This window comes from Notolabrus celidotus, chromosome 14 (genome assembly GCF_009762535.1).
Source record: "Notolabrus celidotus isolate fNotCel1 chromosome 14, fNotCel1.pri, whole genome shotgun sequence".
Taxonomy (NCBI): Eukaryota; Metazoa; Chordata; class Actinopteri; order Labriformes; family Labridae; genus Notolabrus; species Notolabrus celidotus.
In genome coordinates this window covers 25,680,376-25,696,447 of record NC_048285.1, presented here as the reverse complement: position 1 = coordinate 25,696,447, position 16,072 = coordinate 25,680,376, and the positions used below count along the sequence as shown (strand labels likewise).

The 16,072-nt window shown below is 40.0% G+C and overlaps 2 protein-coding genes across 3 annotated transcripts in view; both read left to right on the top strand.

The window, feature by feature from the left end:
- Positions 1–2: 2 nt before the first annotated feature.
- On the top strand, positions 3–2,790 carry LOC117825468 (post-GPI attachment to proteins factor 2-like). Its single transcript, XM_034701329.1, has 6 exons — positions 3–541; positions 750–931; positions 1,254–1,503; positions 1,892–1,998; positions 2,086–2,194; positions 2,308–2,790. Exons 1-6 carry the CDS (start codon positions 499–501, stop codon positions 2,436–2,438), a joined length of 822 nt encoding a protein of 273 aa, XP_034557220.1. The 5' UTR covers positions 3–498; the 3' UTR covers positions 2,439–2,790.
- A 3,606-nt stretch (positions 2,791–6,396) lies between these two features.
- stim1a (stromal interaction molecule 1a) overlaps positions 6,397–16,072 on the top strand; it is a 38,386-nt gene continuing 28,710 nt past the window's right edge. For both annotated transcript variants that reach the window (XM_034700754.1, XM_034700755.1), the window contains exons 1-3: positions 6,397–6,640; positions 8,383–8,515; positions 14,752–14,882. In XM_034700754.1, coding sequence (XP_034556645.1) covers positions 8,395–8,515; positions 14,752–14,882 — 252 coding nt within the window. In that variant the 5' untranslated portion in view covers positions 6,397–6,640; positions 8,383–8,394. The remainder of the gene's footprint in view (positions 6,641–8,382; positions 8,516–14,751; positions 14,883–16,072) is intronic.

The window sequence follows — 16,072 nt, the reverse complement described above, 5'->3', positions numbered from 1 at the left end:
TTCACAGTTACATTCACCTACAATGTGTCTTTGATAGGATGTGTTTAAATGTTCAAAAATATAAATATAAAGTGATGCAATGTGGATCAGCTGTTTATTTCTGTGCAGCACCACGGACAGCTCCTTGCATCCCCAAATTAACCCCACAGTAAACCCTTATTCCACGCCGGTTTCTTTGCACGTGGCTTTTACTTATTAATACACATATTTTCATGCATTATTACGCATGTGCTCTGTGATGGGTGCAGCTTCTTTAAAAAAGAACTGTACCGCCCAAACGTAGCATCCATCCCTCTCCTCCGCTCCTGTTTTCTTCCGGGTGCTGATGTTTGTCTTAGTACAGTCGCACCAGGAGGATGTGACATCCGCGAGCGTATTGTCATCTCTAACGAGCACTCAAATGTAAATGTAGAGGGGAATTATGATAACGGAATGGTCCCCCTGGATGGTGTTTGTTACCCGGAATATTCAGATGCAGCCTGCAGCCTGATACAATGAATGCTGTGTATGCCAAGCCTAGTTCCCAGCAAACATAGAAGAGGTAGGTTCATTATTCAGGTGTCAGTTGTTTAGTGATTGCATGCATATGTATTAAAATCGTCCAAATATAATAGTCTAACAAAAATGCATTTTTGCTGATACTCATACCATGTAGTAAAGTGACAGGAGCATGTATTCACTCTTACATGCATCTTATCTACCTGTGTGTGATCACCTATGCAAGCTAATGCTAAATGATGCTTGTTCAGTGTTTCAGATCAAGATGCTGCAAGGCTCATCTATTTTTGGGTATGAGAGGCCCCTGGTCATCAAGGTGTCTTTCAGCACCTGTGTTCTGTGTACAGTGTGCCTGCCACTGCTGGGACTCATAACTTGTGTCTTTATATCCTCCACCTTTCACTACGAGGACTCTACTGGTACTCATTGTCAGGTAATGTCTGTATACTTTGACATACTGACCCAACCATGTATTAATTTGGATTCTACCAGTGGTGGGGTGTGACCAACTATGTTATGATAATCCAAAACAACCATGAGGCAAATGCTCCCCTACTTTAGTTCCTTTTTTCAGGATGATATATTTTGATACCCTCTCTTTTGAGTAAAAACGTAAATTTCCTGATTTTGTGAAACTGATCCGACTGAACTGAATGTAGTATTCCATCATAGTTTAAGAACCCCCCCTACTATTACTAAGTAATAAAAAAGTGTTGTATTAGCTGGAAAATGCAATATTGTGTTTTGTTTTCCAGGTTCCTAACTACCTGCCATCCATCAGTGCCTCCATCAGCCTGAGTCCTGAGTGCCACATATGGCGCTTCTGCATTGGACTACACTCAGCGCCGAGGTTCCTTGTGGCGTTCACTTACTTCAAATTTTACAAGACACGTTTTGCCTCAAAAGTCCCAGAGAGTTTACTGACATGCTTGAACCTGGCCTTCTCTATCTTTGAGAACCTCGGCCTGCTGCTTCTTACATACGTCTCATCCAATGAAACCTACTGTGAGTTACCACTTCTTTCACTTTTTTAGGAGAGGTTTCATTCAAAATGTTTTCTTGAGTTTGAGTCCTTGCACATGGTGGAGCTTTAATTTAGCTGCTAAGCTAACAAAAGTGTTTGAGACAATGCAGCCTTTAATAGCTGCTGAAAAGTGTAAATAAAATTTTGATTTTCCTTTTTTATGTAATTTTAAGCAATTATAAAGAACCTTACACATTGGCATTCTGTTGATTATCTATTAAAAAGCAGAGTTATATTTTCAGTTACTCAAGAACACAGGGCTGAGTCAGGCACTTGATCAAAGTTAACTTTCATTTTGTGATCATTTTCATGACTACTGTCCTTTATTAACCATATTTTCTCCCCTTTTTGAATATTTTTGCTCTACAGTTGTACACAAGGAAGGGTTTGTCCTCTTCATTTTCAGTTCCATCATCTACATGCTGATAACCTGCCGTTTATGGAAATCTATAAAGAAATATTCATTAAATCCTGAGGTAATGTAAGAGACAGAACACTAAAATCTCTACTGACATTTATAACATGTCAGTACGGTTAAGGGCTCCTGTTTTCCTCTCTCACAGGATGCCAAGTCTCACCACTGGAAGGTGCGCTTCTTATTCCTCAACATCTCTTGCTGTGCTTTCGCTGGATTCTTTTACTGGAAACACAACATGTACTGCGAATCAGGGAGTAAGTAATACGTTTAATATGTATGTAAATCATATTGATAATGATGTTAAATAGCAGCTACAACATTCTGACACAAACATATTGTAACAAAGTCTTGTTTCTTCTCATGACAGGTTATACATTTTTTGCCTTGTTTGAGTATCTAGTGGTCTTTTCCAACATGGCCTTCCATCTCACAGCAATGTGGGACTTTAAAAGCCGGGAGGTGATGATGATATCATCCTCTGAAGATAAAGACTTCTGACTAGAAACACCAGGATTAAGTGTTAAAAGTACAACCACTCAACCATCCGACAATAACAGCCTTGATCCTGCACAGGAAGAGGATTGGGACGGCCTTTTCCATATATATCCATGATGAAGACTGTTAGAGGGCGTAGATGTCACAGATGTTTGAACTAAGTATTTGCACATGTGCTACTGTGAGGTCTATTCAGTTAACTGTCGGTGCACTTACTGCCTCATTGTGTCATTCATGGATGCCTTCAGTAGTGTACAGTATGATATTTAATGTGCAATTTTAACTTTTGTACAGTACACAGATGTGTGTGGTAAAACTGCATGTGAGCCAAAGTAAAGTGACACTTTGTCAAGTATGCTTGGCTTTTATTTGATTTGACTTTTTTGTAGGTTTTCAAATGTGGTGTCTTTGTACTACATGTGGCCTTGATGTCCTTTTGATAATGCCCTGTAGGTATTCTCAACATAAACCCTTTCATGTGATGTCATACACAAATGCAAATCATGTTAATGATGATGTGTTCAGCATCCCTCTCTATAATCTTTGTTGTGATTGGCCACCATGGAATATCAAATGTAACACTATTTACTATAGCCACAGGGTGGTGGTGTTGGCGCTGTGCTTCCACGCACATGCTCATGGGGCACTTGTTGACTAAGTATTATGTTACTCAAAAATAGTGCTGCAAGAAAACAAAGAAATCAGTGAATAAGAAGAAGGAAAGTGGTTAGTGGCCTGAAGGAGGTTGGAACTAAACCCATATTTTGGCTGGTGCTCATGTGAGGAGATTTTAGCTGGTAATGTAGCAGACTGTATTTAAAAATTGATGCCTCCATGTGACCCAAGAAAATGAGGCTATCAGCAACTAGACTGACAATTCTGTTGCAGGTGAGAAGATTAACAGTACACTGCAGAAACAGCCCTTGTTTGTGCTTCCACAGCAATGATTCACAGTAAGTGTAATCAGGGGTGAGATATTTTATTTTTATAGGAATAGTCTACAAACATGTTCAGGATAAGGTTCAGGAATGAGATACGACCTACCACTATGTCCAGAGGGGTAACCAAAATAAATTAAAATCAACAGTTCCTCACAGGAGCAATGTCAGTATATTCCAAGGGACATGTTAGTATATGTTATAGTATGTGATGGACATTGATGCAGGAGGGGAGAGAAAAGAAGGTAACATAAAGTGCAAGCTTTTAAGTAAACTCTTTGCTGCAAATGTATGAACAGTCACCCTTGGGAACACACTTTTTAGATGCATATTTTAGAATGTATGCTTGCAGGTACACTTTTAGAAGCGTACACATTTTTGAGTGTACTCCATTAAGTGCACACTTCTAAGTTGTCATAATCACACACTTTTATGTGCACTAAATTTCATTAGCTTGCACTTTCAAAGGCAAACTTAATAATATGCACAGTTTCTAATGAGAGAGAGAGAGAGAGAGAGAGAGAGAGAGAGAGAGAGAGAGAGAGAGAGAGAGAGAGAGAGAGAGAGAGAGAGAGAGAGAGAGAGAGAGAGAGAGAGAGAGAGAGAGAGAGAGAGAGAGAGAGAGAGAGAGAGAGAGAGATGTTTTGTGGGTGTGTTGTGGAGAAAAGGAGAGTGTTAAAGATAATTAAAAAGAGGTTTGATCTCAGGAGATTTTGTGCATTTGTTTTTTCTCCCTGCTGTTACGTGTCTGCAAGCTGCATGAGAGGTCAGAGGTCATGGACATTGACACTAACAAAAAGAAACCTAAAACCCTCATATACAAACAAATTTAAGGCCTTTGGAGTCCAAATGGTGGAGTGGAGGTGTAAAGCTCCACAGCCACCCACTAATTCTACTACAAAAAGTAGACAAACTAAGGAACAGGCCTAAACCAACTGTAATCTGAAAAAAATTCTCCTCAGAGATCAATCCTCTTTTTAATTATCCTTTTGCCACCCTGCTTCCCTCTACAATACATCCACAAACATACACACTCTCTCACAGCACACTCTTCAAACAAAACCCAGAGAAAACAACTGAAGGTGTTGTCTTCTCTGTTGCGCACACCAAACTGAGGGAAAGGAGCTCCTTTTATTGAGCAGCCAGGCTGATGAGCTCAAGCTGGGTGCAATGAGGGCAGGTGCTCTCAATGATGGGCTCGTTTGGAGCCCTGGAGGTCACAGACTACCTCCATCTGTAACACTGCCAAGTGACTAAACTGTTTGTTTGAGCCATTTCCTTAGTTTGTCTACTTATTTGTAGTAGAATTAGTGGGTGGCTGTGGAGTTTTACACCTTCACTCCACCTTTTAGATCCCCAAGGCCTAACATTTGTTGTTTATACGGGTTTAAGTTTCTTTTTGTTAGTGTCCCTGTCCGTGACCTCTGTCCTTCATCTCATGCGACTTGCAGGCACATAAAAGTATGCTTTAAGAATAGCATACAATCACAATAAGACAGACCAAGTAAAGTAAGAGCAAACTTCTTTTTACTGAGATTAAGCTGTTGCCAGTTCTCACACTAATAAGCAAAATTGACATTTTATGACACTGTGGTAGCTTCTGCATTCTTCTATGCAGTGGTCTGCTGGGGAGCAGGGAGCACAGACAGGGACAGGAAAAGACTTAACAGACTGGTCAGGAGGGCCAGTTCTGTCCTGGGCTGTCCTCTGGACAACATAGAGGAGGTGGGTGAGAGGAGGATGTTAGCCAAGCTGGCATCCATCATGGACAATCCCTCTCACCCCCTGCATGAGACTGTGGAGTCCCTGAGCAGCTCCTTCAGCAGCAGACTGAGACTCCCACCCTGCAGGATGGAACGCTACCGCAGGTCCTTCATCCCATCTGCAATCAGACTGTTTAACACCAGCACTGCTGTGTCCCGTTTATCATCTGTTCTCATCTTTCATTCCACTACATGGAAGTTACTATGTGACTTGGCACATTCACAAATAACTACTGTATCCATCTGAATTGCACTGTTCTTCATACTGTGTATGTTTGTTTTTAAATAACCTGGTGCATTTTTTATCGTGCAATAACTTACCTTATCTATTTATCAATGGACCGTGATAATAAAAAGCTGCCTCACCGTGGGTCTTAGGTTTTACGTTTGGTACAATTAAAAGTCCACTACCTGAAGACCTGAGGGCTCTCACTGGCTCATATGATAAAAGCAAATCTGATAAATAAGAAGGGCCAAGACCATTAAGAGATTTAAAAACCAATAAAATAATCTTAAAATCTATTCTAAAAGATACTGGAAGCCAATGCAGAGACTTTAAAATTGGTGTGATGTGGGCTCTCTTTCTGGTCTTAGCAGATAGAAGTGTACATAGTGTTTATACATCTGTAATAGTTGCCATATTTTATTTCATTTTACTTTATTTTATTTTATTATATTATATTTTTACCTTTGTCATTGCTATTATTATTGTTATTATATTTTTTAACTATGTTAGTACATTGTTGTATTCCCCTGTCCCGTGTTGTAAGCTGCTGTAACAAAAGCATTTCCTCCAATGGGGGACCAATAAAGTATATCTTATCTTATCTTAATTGTCCTTTTGCTTTGCCTTTTGCAGAGTGAGGATGCTGCCATCAACCAGTGCACCCCAAGCAGTTGGGGGTTCGGTGCCTTGCCTGGGTACTGCCGAGGTGCCCTTGAGCAAGGCACCGAACCTGCGCTGGTTGATGGCAGCATCCTCACTCTGACATATCTCCCTAAGTGCATGTCCACTGCATGTGTGTGCATTGTATGTATACACGAGTGAAAAAATTTAATGTCCCCCTGGGGATCGATGCAGTATCTTCTTCTTCTTCTTCTTCTTCTTTTCTTCTTCTTTTCTTCTTCTTTTCTTCTTCTTCTTCGTTTTCTGCACGACCCACATGTAGTGGCTTAATAAATCCTCTAGATGTCAGACGTCATCAATAAGCCTGAATTAATTAGACGGGAAATGTAGTTCACACTCCAGACGTTAGAGGGAGCCACATGCTGGAGGACACCAGTGACTGCGATGTAGAGGAAGACCAGCCCGCTGTCCGTCCACATTCTGCGGCTTTTTCGGATCAGAATCGGTCGGGGATAGACCGAGATCGAGACCAGACCGAGACCTGTGTTTTATTTAGAGGCTGGAGTTCTCTGAGCTTCAAATGCGGATGAGCAGTCGTCTGCTGCGATGTTAACCCAGAGCTGAAACTACAGATCCTCGGGCTCTGATACATGACAGGTAACTTTAGTGTTTTATGTCATCAACATTCAGCCTAGCTTAAACTCTGCTTATTAACGCTCCTCGTGAGACTCACTGTGTCTTGTGGTTCGCTTTTAAACGTCAACTTACGTACGGGTGTGACAGTAAGGTGAATTAACACGAATTTGAAGTGAAAAAACACGGAAGCGTACGTGTATTGTTACTCCTCCTTTGTTGGATTTTTCACTTCATTTCCTAGTTAGCTGCTGAGAGGTGTAGCTAGCTAGCCGGGGCTTGTCAGACATCCAGGCAGCAGACGCAGAGACAGAGAGGGAGCACGCCGATCTTACTTTTCCTAATCGTGTTATTCCTCTCCCCTGACATGCCTTTGTAAACATGAAGTGAGAACATACTGTGAAGGCACCTTTTCTATAAGTGACGTACTTACAAGCTAACCACTGTGTACGTTCATTCATTCAGGAAGAAGAGACATGCTGTGTCTGCTTCTGATCTTTATGTAACCAGCAGTGTTTCTTGGTGAAAGCTAAAGTCGATTAATGCCACCTCCTGTCCTTGATGTCAGAGCCAAAGTAGCCACATTGTTTGACTGGAGACCTGGAGCGTGTCCAAAGGGTGGCCAGAGGTGGCATAGGCCTTTTCTTGAAAAACTGGCCACTCAAAGATTAGAAACTATGGTTGTGTATTTGCCTTTTTTCAGAAGTGAGTGTTAAAATCAGCTGTCTGGATTGTGTTGACACAGGATGCCTGTAGAGTACATTGTATTCAAGTGTAGCACATGTTCTTTACATTGTAGAAAAGTACTCAGCATCTTTCTTGGAATTTGGTTGAATCTGTAAGTTCTTTAAGTTGTGACATTGAAGGAACATCTTCTGTTTGAGGCCATAACAAAGTAAGCTATGAAGTTTATATGTTGTCACTGTGTAAAGTTAAAGATATACACGGGGATATATACGGTGGCCCTGAAGTGCAAATCACTACAGCAAATCAGAAAACACAACAGCAAATGGTCTAGCGGTTAGGATTCCTGGTTTTCACCCAGGCGGTCCGGGGAACTACACTTTTGGGGAAGGCAGTAGCTCAGTCCATAGGGACTTAACTTGGGAACCGAAGGGTCGCTGGTTCTTCGTCCCAGTATGGACGAAGTTTGGCAAGTGGACTGGTGGCTGGAGAGGCGCTGGTTGACTTGCCTGGGCACTGCTGAGGTGCCCATGAGGAAAGCACCGAACCCCCAACTGCTCTGGGTGCGCATGTCCCTGCACATATGTGTGCATTGTATGTATACACCAAAAACTGTGCGTGTAGCATGACTGAAAAATAACTCAAGTGAAAAAATTGAATTTCCCCCTGGGGATTAATAAAGTGCGTTCTTCTTCTTCTTCAAATCAGAAACACTATGACATTAACCAATCCGGAAGAAGTAGGTACCCTGAATTCTGAATTGCTGTTGTGTTTTCTGGTTTGCACTCCAGAGCCACCATAGATATAACATCTGTATGATACTTAAATGCTAGAGTTAAAGTAGATATGATTAGTGGGGATAAAGGGAAAATAAATGCAGTTCCTTCATGTGTTTGTGCACTTACATGTCATGTCACCACTGCAGGAGTCACCTCCCTTATTCCACCACCCTAGTCAAATAACTCCAGACACGCCCCTTTTTGACACCTCTATTGAATTCAGTAACATATAAAATACACACTGTGGATTCATCATCCTTTAATCATGAGGATATTCAGTTGATTCTCCTGTTTTCTCACCAGCAAACACCGGTCATGGAGTTCAACAATTTGGTGACCTTGTGGATATTTTGCTTGTGTCTCATTGGGGAAAGTTGGACGGACAAACCAAGTTCACCCACACCGGACAGTCAGGCTGTTGAAAATGGGGTGTCAGGTGAGTACTCAGCCATGGCTTTTTACTTTGTTGTAGACTGATTTTTACACGCATGTTAAACTGAGAAGACACACACAATAAACTACAGTGGCAGTTTAAGCTCGTGCCACTGATGATGGTGCAGGCACTATATGTAGCCATGCTGAGAATAGTCTGGATGACATTCTCCATTAAGCCCTGTCCTCCAACTCATCAGCCAGTCAAACTGGAGTAATTGTTTTAAAGGCGAGGAGAGCAAATGAGATTGGGTTGAGGTAGTTTCCTGATTGTCAACACGCGAGATGTTAAACTGTTTCAATGAATCATAAAACAAGATCACTAACTGGTTAATCTTTAATAGTCGGTGGTACAATATTTAATAATAAACAAACTGTATAGTGTCAGTGTTCAAAAATTATTTGATCTACAATACTTTAGAAGACTTTAGAGGACTTTAGAACACTATGATTAGACATCAGAGCTTTCTATTTGCAAGAATGTGGTGATACAGAGTCAGAGTATAAAAAAACAATACTGTGTAAACAGCGTCTGAGTTATTATATTATTTATTTTTATATTTTTAGAAGTCTGTCTTTCAGACAAAAATGTAGAAGCACTTTTTGTACTGTTTGAGAAAAGTATTCATTTATGTCTGTATCAGTAAAAAAAAATGCAATTAAAGTATTTATTTACAATGGATCTAGTGTTGAGGAGAATCAGTGCAGTATCACTTAACATAGTAGTGATATGGAGTATAAATGTGGGGTGTTATTTTCCTTCATTAATCTCTTATACCCTCATCTTGGATTTGCATATATCACCAAAATCCTGAGCAAGGTAACTAAATGTACAGACAAACATGTTGATGTCAGCATAACTCCTGCTGTGGCTTACTGCTCTACATGACGCAGCATTGTTTTTCCTTGGAGGTCAAATTTTAATTTCAAGTAAAAACATGCAGAGAGATTTTTAAAAGCTCCTTTTGTTAAGATGTGATGATCGTATTAGGTCCTCTATCACCGTGATAACCTCTTGCCCTCAGTCCATAAAGAGATTTCAATGAATGAAAGTGTTTGCATCTCTTAAGTGACTCTTAACAGACAAATGATAAACTATGAAGCCTGATTTTGCATGGAGCAGGTGTAAGGTGTGATATACGGTGGCCCAGGTGTTGTGTGAGGACTTTTCTCTGTCACATTTTAGTTAGCTGTGCTCATTTCTTGGCAAAGACTCATAATTCTACCATCCTGCCTATTATCTTTTGTAAAAACAGCCCAAGTGTTTGCTTAAACAAGAACTGCTGAGACAAGTTGCTCACATTTTGCATCTGAAGCACATTTTTCTAAAATGTGTCACATGCCCCGAGAGGCCAGAGTGTGGGAAAAAACCCATCACTGACAGGGATTTTCAAAGCTTGAGAGGTAGTGTAGTAACTGCTGCAGTAATAAAGTCACAAAGCTGTGGAGTGTGTTCTTCGTCCACATGCAGGCACGCAAAATGACTTGCGTAACACGAGCTCTTAAAAAAGGCAGGCTGACTGGTATGTAAATATCTTATCTAGTGTCTCCGGAGGTTTGCAAGCCAAATGAGACAGAGGTCCAGTTTTGGGTGCATGAGAGTGTTCCAGGTGGTGAGCTCTCACTGAGGTAACTGTCGCTCTTTGTTTAAGGTGGAGAGTGTGAATGAGTATGAGACAGTATAGCGTCTGTTTGGTATGTGGCTCTGCAGGTTCTCTGCAGGTCAGTGCTCGCACACTGTGGCTCAAAAATTAACTTTGTGCCACCCAGAAGTTCACGCTGTGCATGCAGTCTTCCTGCTTCTGGATTAGTGCAGAACCACTCATAATAAGCATATCTCATGGAAACAGTGACTGCTGCAGTGATTAATATGCAACACTAATTGCCTTCTGTTTTGTCTCTCACTGCTAAGCAAACCTGTCATGACATGTGAATGTAGGAATCATAGAATGTGGACTGGTGAGATGCATTGATCTGTGGGAGGGGAAATTCTACTGCCAATGTCAATGCAAGACTAAACTAATACCTGCAGTTTATAAAGCGCTATTGTGTGTGTGTGTGTGTGTGTGTGTGTGTGTGAGTAATCAATAATGAAACAGTATCCATTGAGATGGGCCGAAGCAGAGAAGCCGTTTGTGTAAGATGTTGCATTTCGAGGCTCAAAACAAAAATTACAATCTACCAACAAACCTCTGTGATCTGGAATAAAGCTTCAGTTATAAAACTGCATCACTCCAACCCAGGGGCGTCAAACTCATTTCAGTTCAGGGGCCACATACAGCCCAAGTTGATCTGAAGAGGGCCAGAATCCAGTCTGGATTCTGGCATTGCTCAAATTGCAGGTTTCACAGTCTATATAAAAAGCAGACTGTCACATACTGTACTTTCCAGTCTTGTAACAAAGGAACAGGAAGGACCAGCAGGAGACTCACTTTCTAACATCATTTGAAAAGTATTTATTCAAACTGTGGATTTTCAGCTGGGAAATCATAACAGAATAACCTATAAATAACAACAACTCTAAATGTTTCCCTTTGTTTTAGTGCAAAAAAGTACAAGTACATTCTGATAATGTTCACATTTAATGAACTGTCTTCTACAAAAACAGCTGTTGTATTTTTCACCATGATGAGTCTCATAGTGGGGCTGAATATTTTACTCTTTAAGCACTGGAACCTGATGCAAACACACCAAACACACAGGTTTTCCATTCACCTGACACAGAGTGAAATGTTAACTAAAAAGAACAGAGATTATAATAATGAAGAAGGTAAAGTTGATTTGTTTTGGACCCCTCAGCTCCAGCATGAACAGTGTTGTATGAAGGGGTGTACTGCTAGTGTTAGTAGTTAGTGGATCATCTTATATTGCTCTAAAAAGTCTCAATGAATCTCAACCGGATTATGCAAACAGCAAGTCATCTATTTTCCCACTTTGAGAACAAAAGTCCAGGAAAAAAAGCGCCATTCAGCACTAGGATTTTATGCAACCCCCAGAGGAAAAATTTTAAATAGTAGTTACTTTTATTGAAAAATTGCAGTTAATGTCTGACATGTTTGACACCCCTGGTCTAGAGGATCAAACGAAAATTACAATCTACCAACAAACCTCTGTGATCTGGAATAAAGCTTCATTTATAAAACTGCATCACTCCAACCACTTAAGTACAGTCCAGTATGTAGCTCGCTGTTTTATGTTTGTAGAAACCAAGCAAAGGAAGCACAAGCTATTTATCATGTTGGCATGTGAGCCTTAACCCCGTCCCACCTCTTCCTCTTTGTGGTTTGAATGCAATATGCTACACAAGAAACTGAAGAAAGGATGTCTTTCTTTATATCCTTCTTATATGGCTCAAATCAAACTCACTGACATTGGAAATCTCATCTTACAGAAGTATCAAGGCTGATATAGCAGCTCCATGTAGAGCTAAGAAGTTACATAACAGGAAATTCAAAGGAAGTGAATCAAATATACACCAAAGACGAATTCAAAAGCTGTGTTCGTGTGAATTTACTTCAAACGTACTGCCTTGAATTAAAGCTCCCATTTTTAAAACCTGCTGATACCACAGGTAGACCTGCCATGCTCTTTCTCACAACAACTCCAGTGTCTGCAGTACATGCCAAACATGTCTCTGTGGGAGTGTCTGCGTTATCTCTGATCTGTGTCAGAGGATCTCTAATCCCTCAGGAAGGAGAGGGAACACAGAGGGCAGACAGGCTTAATGAAATGACTTATGCTAAACTGCATTACATTCATCATGGAGCCTATATTTATGATTTTCCTACCATTAATCTTGGAGCCTGACGATCTCAAATCCTTACATGTTATGGAGGCCTGACTCTCAGATGGCTCACAGAAATGAAGATAAACAATCTTTAATCTATTCATCTGGTAAATAAAAATTGGTGATTGTGAGTTCTCAAATTCAGTTCCTCTTGCTAGTGCAACATTTACGGTACCTTGCTTCTTTGTAAAACCCCCACATTGAATTCAAGGCCTCGCACAAACATGTCTTTGTCTGCAGCCGAAATATTTTACTGCTCAGTTGTTTCAGGAAAGACAGAGATGTTCTGCAAAGAGCACTAAAAGTTAAAGGCCAAGAACTTGAAAGTTAGGAATTATATTCAAGCATTGAAAATGAGTGAGTACTTTAGTGACTTCATCATCGTTACCACTCTTTATTTTTTTCTGTTTCTGGCAGTCTGGATTCTGGCATTGCTCAAATTGCAGGTTTCACCGTCTATATAAAAAACAGACTGCCACATACTGTACTTTCCAGTCTTGTAACAAAGAAAAAGGAAGGACCAGCAGGAGACTCACTATCTGATATCATTTGAAAAGTATTAATTCAAACTGTGGATTTGCAGCTGCTGCTTCTATCGCTAATAGAGCAGAGCTGGGAAATGTCCTCTGGATTAGTGCACGATGATGTCTGGAGTGAGAGAGCTCTGTACAATGGTGGCATTGTTTGAGTGGGACAGCTTCTGTTTTTTTTTTCGTAGTGGCATCAGTGCAATGCAGCAGCATGTAACAGCATGACAGACTGTTATAACCAAATTTATAATGACCATGAATTCTAGCAGAGTTGGGGTCAAAGCAGAAACAAATCATGATGTCATGATGCTGACAACAGCAGAGTTACACTAAAATGATCTGTATGCATTTATTTAGTGTTGAATTTCTCTGTTTCTCAATGTAGAGTGAAAAATGTAAAGGTTTCTTTTCATCTCGTATAGTTAAGATATATATTTGACATCTCCTTACATTCAATGTAGTAGTAGTTGTAGTACTTGTAGTAGTAGTTGTTGTAGTTGTAGTACTTGTAGTACTTGTAGTAGAGGTAGTTAGTAGTTGTAGTTGATAGTTGTCAAAAGTTGTAGTTGTTGTAGTAGTTAGTAGTTTTAGGAGCAGTAGTAGTTGTAGCAGTAGTTGCTGTAGTAGTAGTGGTAGTTTTAGTAGTAATAGTAAGAAGTTGTTGTAGTTGTAGTAGTAGTAGTAGCAGCAGCATTAGTAGCAGTAGCAGTAGTAGTAATTAGTTGTTGTCGTTGTTGTAGTAGTAGTAGTTGTTTTAGTAGTTGTAGAAGCTGTTGTAGTTTCAGTAGTAATTGTAGTAGTAATAGTTAGTAGTTGTTGTTGTAGTAGTAGTTGTAGTAGTAGTTGTTTTAGGATTAGTAGTTGTAGTAGTAGTTGTAATAGTGGTTATAGAAGCTGTTTTAGTTTTAGTAGTAATTGTAGTAGTAATAGTTAGTAGTTGTTGTAGTAGTAGTTGTTTTAGGAGTAGTAGTTGTAGTAGTAGTTGTAGTAGTAGTTGTTTTAGGATTAGTAGTTGTAGTAGTTGTTGTAGTAGTAGTAGTTGTTTTAGGAGTTGTAGTAGTAGTTGTTGTAGGAGTTGTAGTAGTAGTTGTAGTAGTAGTAGAAGTAGTTGAAGAAGTTGTTATAGTTTTAGTAGTAGTTGTAGTAGTAGTAGTAATTGTTATGAGTTGTTGTTGTTAGTAGTAGTAGCAGTAGTAGTAGTTAGAAGCTGTTGTAGTTATAGTAGTAGAGTAGTTGTTGTAGTTTTAGGAGTAGTGGTTGTTGTAGTAGTATTAGTTGTAGTAGTAGTTGTAGTAGTAGTTGTAATATTATTTATTATAGTAGTAGTTGTTAGTAGTAGTTCTAATAGCATTTAGTGCTAGTAGTAGTAGTAGTAGTAGTAGTAGTTAGTAGGTAGTAGTAGTTGCATAATTAGTAGTAGTACTACAACTTTGTAGTCAGTAGTTTTTATCGATTAAGTCTCAGTATTTTATTATTCTATTCAGTTTGACTTTGCTGTATTTGGTAATCCTATCAGTTTATTTTATTTTGGTGAGATTATTTTCCTATCTTGAGTTTTAGCTTCCTATTTTACCTCCAGTGTTTCCTCATTAAGATGTCAGTTTAATGTTTCCTCATTCCTTAGAAACTTCTTTTCTTTATATTTTGTTCTTGACCTTGTATATGGATTGTGGGGTGTGTTTGGGGACGGGGCGTCTTTTTGTACATTTACAATACATAATAATATTTAGTTTCTATTTTATTTGTATTATTTATATGGACAGCATTTTGTGTTACAACATTGTTTAATGAAAAGTACTTTACAAATACAATCTGATTGATTGAAAATAGTGGTGTAAATATAACCTGATGAATCTCTGGTGACCCACAAGTGTCAAAGTAATCTTTTAACACCATCTCAACATGACTTTGTGTCTCCACCAGGTTTTTGTGGCATTGATGAGCCACTATGCAAAGATGAGAACGCCGCTCTCAGCTTCGAGGCCATACGTAATATCCACAAGCAGATGGATGACGATGCAAACGGCAACGTAGACGTGTCGGAGACAGACGGCGTAAGTACCAACCTGAAAATATTCGTCATCAAGCAATCGCCTGTTAATTGTTTTTTTCTTTTTCTGGTTTGTTCAGTCATAGAAGTCTCAAGTCCTCTGTTGAAGAGGATTACAGGTATCATGGTCATAATCCTCTCTCATCTGACTCGTCACAGGATTTGCTGCTTAGATGGTCAGTTAATCATAGCCTTGTAATGATCTTAACTTACTTAGAGTAATTGGGATATGTGTTCTGTTTAGGCTCCTGTTGCCTTTGACTTGGGCGTTGTTAAATTTTTAACCTCGCTCACATTTAGCCTGCTTTTAAGGAGCATGCATGTTGTAGAACGTGGCAAAGGGTACAAGCTCTACCTGTTGAGGAGGTCTGCTTGTTTTGAAGTTAGTTTAAACGGTATAAACAGCTTTCTTTTTAATACAGTGAAGTGTGATTAAAGCAGTTCCACATGATCTCCCTCCACAGCTGGATAATGCTCATCAGAACCCTGCATATTGTCCATTCAGCTCTGATCTTGAGCTCTTGTCTAAGCAGTGTGATAAAGCATTGAGGAGGTCTCCTCTGGAGCCTCATGTTGGTTTGATTCAGACTCTGGCACGTGTTTGAGTCATGACTGAAGGCAGAGCAGTGATGAGCCTGCCTTATTCAGAGGAGGTACTTTCATGTAAATACCCTTAAGGGAGGGGATCAAGCGCAGCACAGCGAGGACTCACATCTGGAAAAGCTTTGAGCCTAGAAATAGAAAGCTGAAAGCGATTCTGTGTTCTTCAACACAGTAGTCCTGTTTCACGTTATCGTGCAGTGGTTAAATACGGATCATAATTGATCTGTAAATGAGCCGGATCACAGTCTGCACCTGGCTTTTCAGACACAGCGTCAGGCCTTGGCCGCATTATAAGGCTCTCCCTTGTATTCCAGTGTATAGATTTTGAGGAGCGTGATGTTTCACCTGCACCACAGACCGTCTCTCTACCCTGTAGTGAAATCCTCCCACACCGACCTATCAAGAAAGAAAGGCTTCATGACTTATTACTGTCTTCCACCCATGTTGCATGAGTTGGCTTTTGTGGGAGTGCAAGAACTCGTGTGGGGTTTTTTTCTCTCTGTTTTTTAGACCTGGTGTCTGAGTAGCCTACATTATAGTGGGCAACCAGTAGAGCGTTAGCTCTGGCCAATAGTTGACCATTACTACTCA